Source organism: Monosiga brevicollis, genomic scaffold (assembly GCF_000002865.3).
Source record: "Monosiga brevicollis MX1 MONBRscaffold_21 genomic scaffold, whole genome shotgun sequence".
NCBI lineage: Eukaryota > Choanoflagellata > Craspedida > Salpingoecidae > Monosiga > Monosiga brevicollis.
Genome location: NW_001865058.1, coordinates 444,795 through 450,794, shown reverse-complemented (window position 1 = coordinate 450,794; position 6,000 = coordinate 444,795). Strand labels below are relative to the sequence as shown.

The 6,000-nt window shown below is 51.0% G+C and overlaps 1 protein-coding gene across 1 annotated transcript; it reads right to left on the bottom strand.

Annotated features, from left to right (window-relative positions):
• Positions 1–2,228: 2,228 nt before the first annotated feature.
• MONBRDRAFT_38201 (uncharacterized protein) lies at positions 2,229–5,331 on the bottom strand (the record flags this gene model as incomplete). The annotated part of the gene is made up of 7 exons (XM_001748138.1): positions 2,229–2,321; positions 2,922–3,032; positions 3,160–3,468; positions 3,608–4,331; positions 4,421–4,797; positions 4,996–5,088; positions 5,173–5,331. Coding segments are annotated over 7 exons (1,866 nt in total), but the record flags the coding sequence as incomplete, so codon positions are not given.
• Positions 5,332–6,000: the final 669 nt, after the last annotated feature.

The window sequence follows — 6,000 nt, the reverse complement described above, 5'->3', positions numbered from 1 at the left end:
TTTGACGTCCTGATGCCCTTGCTCGGGGAAAATTGTAATTCGGTTTACTTTCTGTTTCAAAATTAGGGGGTATCCCACTGTGTTATTATCATACATCAAGCCTAGGAAAGCGAATGCTCAAAAGGACAGATGTGATGGGAGTAGTGACACAGGCACAAAGTTCAGGTACTTTGATTGTGCATTGTCATCATCATATTAACCAATCATCACTAGTGCTTCAGTTAGATTTCATAGAAAAGCATGGACTGCGCGAACGCAGTCCACAAACCAAAAATGACCAGGTCGCGCGGGACACGAGGCCCCGGCACTCCCGTCAAGCTGAACTTCCGCGTGCAATGAAGCAACTCTCAGAGAGACAGTCAGTGCTACGTGATCCACCGAACTGCACCTGCAGGTAAGTATGCTATATGTTGGCTGCATTTTTGTTTATATACATCGCAAAACATAAATTGGCTTGTGGGTGATATATTTTATTTAAAAATTGTCAGAAAATCACACTACATGACAATGCACACTTTAGCGGCAGAGCGCTTCTTGGTTGCTGGCGCTGGTAAGCCCGTGAGTTGTTCTCGGGCAGCAAAGAAATGTCTGATATGCAAGGGCTTGAGTCCCTGGATGGGTTGGAAGCAAAACGGGTTCAATGTTAGCAGCCAGTGCAATCACCACAGCGAGGCTATCCCCCGATACAGTGCAGAAGCCGGAACTCACCATCTCTTGCAGGTCTGCGTCCACAAGTTGTAGGAGAAGCACGCCATCCACCTGGTTCTGCTTGAAGGTATCCTCGAACGTGCGAATGGGAGTGGTGCGGAGCCAAGCGCAGGTTTGATCAATATCCCAATCTTTGGGACTTTGCGTCGGGGCGGCGGCTCGCGACGTTGCCGTGGGCGTCGGCTTTGTGCTGGCAGAGCGTCCAACAGGGAGAGTCGAGGTTGAGGCTGGCAAGGGGTCGCGGGGCGCCAACTGGTTTTTGTCCTGAACATACTCCTCGAAGGCGCTCTCCAGATGATGAAGCGACTCTCGAGCTGCATGGCTAAAGGCATGGGTCAGATTCAGGTATGTCTGGGCTAGGGTGCGCAAGCCTTGACCGCCATGTCCATCCGGGGTTGTGGCATCCCGTTGCATGTAGTTCCATAGCAGAAATGGCGAGTTGTAGAGTTTGATCTCGTTCAGCAGGCCACGCACAGTGAGCGGCTTCCCGAGCGGAATGCCCATGTGCTGCTCAAGAAACTCACGTGCCGCTGCTACCGTGTGCTCATTGATGTGGTCTGGCAGTCGATGCTCAAAGTCGTATTTGGAAAAGAAACTCTCCATGCGCGGAAATCCTTCGTCATCTTCGCCGATCTGTCTCAAACAAGGGCAATCAGGTTCAATCATGAATCATGACAATGCTTCACAGCAGCATCAGCGGCTCTGACAGCGGAAGAGAGAGACAAAAAAAAAAAAAAAAAAAGTTTGGAACTCAAAGCTTGACCAACCTCGCCGCTAAAGATGGGCAAGATGCGAGGAAAGCCACGTGCACGTTCCAACGTAACCGCAACCATAAGCTCAAGCATGAAATGATCCACCTGAGCCAAGCCTACTTCGCCCTCCATGCGCTCCAAGGCTTTGGCCGACACGAGTGGAACATAGACCAAGCTGTATATGGCACGTAACGGCCAGCATTTGCATACAGGTTTAGACTGTGTAGGCTTGTATAAGTGAGAATGTGATGCATTATTGTGTACGCAGGTGGAGAACACACCTTTTTGCGAGCGCCTTGAGGAAGCTGATGTCGAAACGCTTGCCATGCTCCAAATTCACCACGTCCAAAAAGCTGCTGATGTGATCGCCTGTTTGACCAATCGTGTGTAGACTCAGCTCATTTGCAAAGGTGGCAGCGCCTTTGGTTGAGTCTGGCTCGTGCCTAAGTTGATGCAAGTTGATACAGTGATGCCACGAGCAACGTAAGAATCATCAAGCTGATGCATCGTGAAAATGGTGCTTCAGACCTGTAAGAGATGAAGACGTGATAGTATTCAGCTTGGAGTTGAATGGGCAAAATGCTCCCCATCTTGTCAAGAACATCAGCTCGCGACAATGAGCACGAGTCTAAATTCAAGGTTTGCTCTTTGCGGTAATAAAAATCGCGTACAACGCTGATCTGCGGCAAAGAACAAAGCTCATTAGCGCACGTGCGTGGAACAGACGCAGGCACAAATTGGCTAACGCACGGCCATTTTAGCACGCACCGGCAGCAGGATGTCATCGTTGGCACCAATCAAGATGTCGTATTTCAAAGAAAAAAAAGAGCCCTTCAACACATCTGCAATCATCTCGTTGATCTAATAAGACAGCCAATGGTGAAGTTGTGAGGCTTGTTGGCAGAATGGCAAATGAGACGAGTCAAATGCAATGCGATAAAGCGAATTTGCACCTGGTGAATCAGCCCGACGGCATTTTTGGCATAAAAGCGCACAATCACGCAGCCCAGCTGGCGATTGGCCTCGAGATCAACGGCATGTTGTCCGAAATGTACACGCGACAAACTCTTGGACAACAAAGGGCGCCGCGTGGTGGATGCGCTGCCCTCTGCTCGGCTTGTCATTTCAGCCACGAGCTAGACCACAGATGCACAGCCACGATCCGTTGGTGAGCGTGCAAACTTATCTCCTTGTGACCGCACAAATGACCAACGGGCAGCAGTATCGATTTTTTTAACGAAAGGGTGCACTGGGTGCTTACTTTATCGTAAAAGCCGGCCGGCAGATTGGTCCGTGCGCCAAGCTGATCATGCGTCACAGCAGCAAAACGGGATAGAGTTTCTCCCATGTACGGTGCGATATAAAGCTATCAAAATAGCCGTGGCAGGCCATCAAAGAGCAGTTAAGAAAGCACAAGAAGAGGCTTGGCGCGAAAATTTCAAAAGGATACACAGCACATACCTCGGTTGGTCGAATATTTTGGTCGACCAGCGTGGGTTGCCGTTGTGGTAATAGACCCGGGAGCAGATAAGCAGCGCCCGTTCCGTATGTGATGGGTACTGCTACTTTGAACTAGTCGAAAAAAAAAGGGGTTAGAAGAATGAGCAATCATGCGTTGAAGCCACATTAAAAAAAAAAAAAAAGAAGAAGCTCAAAATTACAAAAAAGTTATTTCAAAAACATTGAGGAATAGGCAGACCTGCATCATGAGTGCCAGAATCTGTTGCTGTTGCTGCTCGTCAAGATTGCGCAGTCGCGTATCCGCCTCAGAAGCACGCCCCAAAAAATGGCGCACCAGCTCAGGAACGAGCACACCCTCATCTCGCAACAACTTGAAGTCGTCGCTAAATTCGACCTCGTTATCCAGCGCCAAGCGATGGAGACGAAAATCCCGCACCAGAAGCGTCATATAGCTGAGCGGCTCAATGGGGTTGAGGACAACCACATTTTCAAGGTGCGCCGAGTTGAAATGTGTGATGGTACCTAGCGCATGGATTGCATCAACCCACTACAGACCAAAGCGCACGCGGTTCCCGGCCAAATTGAGTCGACACGAAAAGCGAAGTGTCCCGCTTTTATACATGAAACGGCATTCATCATGTTCCTCTATGTGAAGCGGGTGCTCAAAGGGCCGGTGTGCCACATACCTTGCGAAAGTCAGCGTCGGTGGTAGAGGTACGTTGGCTAGTCTGGAAGGTCTCATCGTACAACTCAGCCAGGTCGCGCAGGGTGATGGATCCCAAACCCTCAAGAGGGCGACCATGACGCTGCCGTATGGCATGGCACGCAGCACTCATGACCGCCTCCTCCTTTACTGGGTAAGCTAGGGTATTGATAAGATCCTGCCACATGCGAAGTTCCAATGGCACCTCCATGTTGGCAATCCGGCTTGAGTTGAGTGCATCTTGCAGCTGAGCACGCAGTTGTTGTACACCTGCATCCTCGCCTGAGCGGGTGTTGTCGACGGGAAAGTAGTAGAGGGCGCTGGCACCGGGTTCGTTCGAACTCGGCGCCACAATGCGATCACGAATCTCGTGATAACGCTGCGCCAACTCTCGGCGGATGCCATCTGAAATGGTTTGGCGGTCAGCTTGGTCGGGTACGGCATCAGCGTAGGTGCCAACGAGAAATACCGGCCCGTAGCTCGAAGTCGAGACAACTGAATTGCACCAGGACATGAAATGCTCAAGACCCGTGTAGTTGTCGTCTGGATGAAGACTCTGAGCATTCTGCAGATTGGCCAGAAGCTCCGTCATGGTGAAGAAGATGCAGATAACGTTGCCTGAGCGCAAAAAACCCTCAACAAGAGACTTGAACTCGAGTTGACCACCCATGTCAAAGAAGTTGACGTGTGTGCCTTCAGCCTGTGAACTAGGCAAATCGAATTACGAGTGAGACGTGACATTTTTACCCAGGTGTACGTGTATGGTCGAGAACAAAGAAAGCTATGAGTGACTTACTCATCCATTGACGCCAAGATAACTTGTTGCTGTGCACGAGTCATTTGCGCCTTTTCAGCCACCTGAGGCTGGGTGGCAGAAAAGCGACGTCGAGGACTTGAGGTACCGTTCTTGTCAACTTCTTTGCTCTTGTCCTTGACCTTCTTGTTGCGGCGACGATTACGCCCACGACCTTTAGCCTCAGTCGTGACATCACTGTCGAGTTCAATCAGATTATCCTCATCATCGTCGACCTCAGGCAAGTCCAGCTGCAAACGTGCTTCTGCTTCAACCATGGACTGGAACTCATAGCCTTCTCGCCCGGCATTAAAGTCTTGACCATCTCCAGCGTGATCTTCCACCTTAAGGCCGCGCGACGTGTGATTAACGCCCCCGACCTAGAAAGAAAGCCGCAAAATGGGTAACAGCTGGTCAGTGTGCCTGCAGACGATGGGGATTGCACTTATGCAAAGATTGATCAGAAAAACTCAAAAGCAATGATCTATGCCTTTTTCCCGCAATGCAGCCCCCGCTCCTCCCGCACCCGATGAACCCCTCCATCCTCTCCCCCGGCCTTTTTTTCAGCGAGGATGTACCTTGACGAAAGCATTCTTGTCTACTATCACGTGGTCTTGGTCTAGCTGACACAGCAAGTCCATGCGATCGCCACCTCGCGTGGAAACACGCTCCTGAGTACATGCACATGAGTGTTGTGTGATCAAATTCGACTGCGCTTTTTTTGGAGCACAGTCTTACGCGCGATCGGCACGAACCTCAGAAAACTCAATGTTTTGTAGGGAACGTGCGGTTGTAGTCTTGCCCGCAGCACCAGGACCCACTAGCACGCACACGACGCTGCGGTTCTTAGTGGTGTTACCCTGGGCTTTATTAAGAGCCGCGATGAGCATCTCCTCACGAGTCAGTGTGGCCATGGTCTTGCTCTGTGGTGGCAAGGGTGGCGAGCCATTGGAGCTGCGCGTGACGCAATGACGGGATAATAGGTGTTGATGAGAGTCAGCATTGAAATGAGATGCATGCGGTCAGCACAGGCGCTTGATGGAGCTGAGAGCTTCAAAGGAAGGGAGTGAGGGAGCGTGGGGCGGAGCTCGTACGCAGCAATTAAGCGCCGTGCCATAGTCTCAAAGGGGAGCTCAACGTTTTGAGCGGTTTTGGCTGAGACTTCAAAGTAGTCCATGCCTTTTTGTTGGGCCAGCGAAGAGGCTTCTTGTGCCGAAACAGTGCGGCTGCCAGATTCATCTGCCTGCGTGCCGACAAGACACCACTGTACATCCTCACCAACGTTGCGTTCAATCTCATCAATCCAGCTTTGCACCGAGTCAAAAGTGGCCTGAATGTGGGATGTGCAGGAAGAGGGGTGAGCGGGGGCCAGAGCGGGGGCCAGAGACGATTGACATGCCACGCACGGCCAATGACGACAACCTACGCGCTTTGTCACGCTAAAACAAATCAAGACAGCGTGTGCACCACGATAATAGCTGGTGGTGATGGACCTGTCAGGGCATTTTATGAGCGCACAAGGGGAACACAAGATCAGCAACATGCAGGTGGTAGATGGCTATCTGGATACGTGAGCAAGAAGG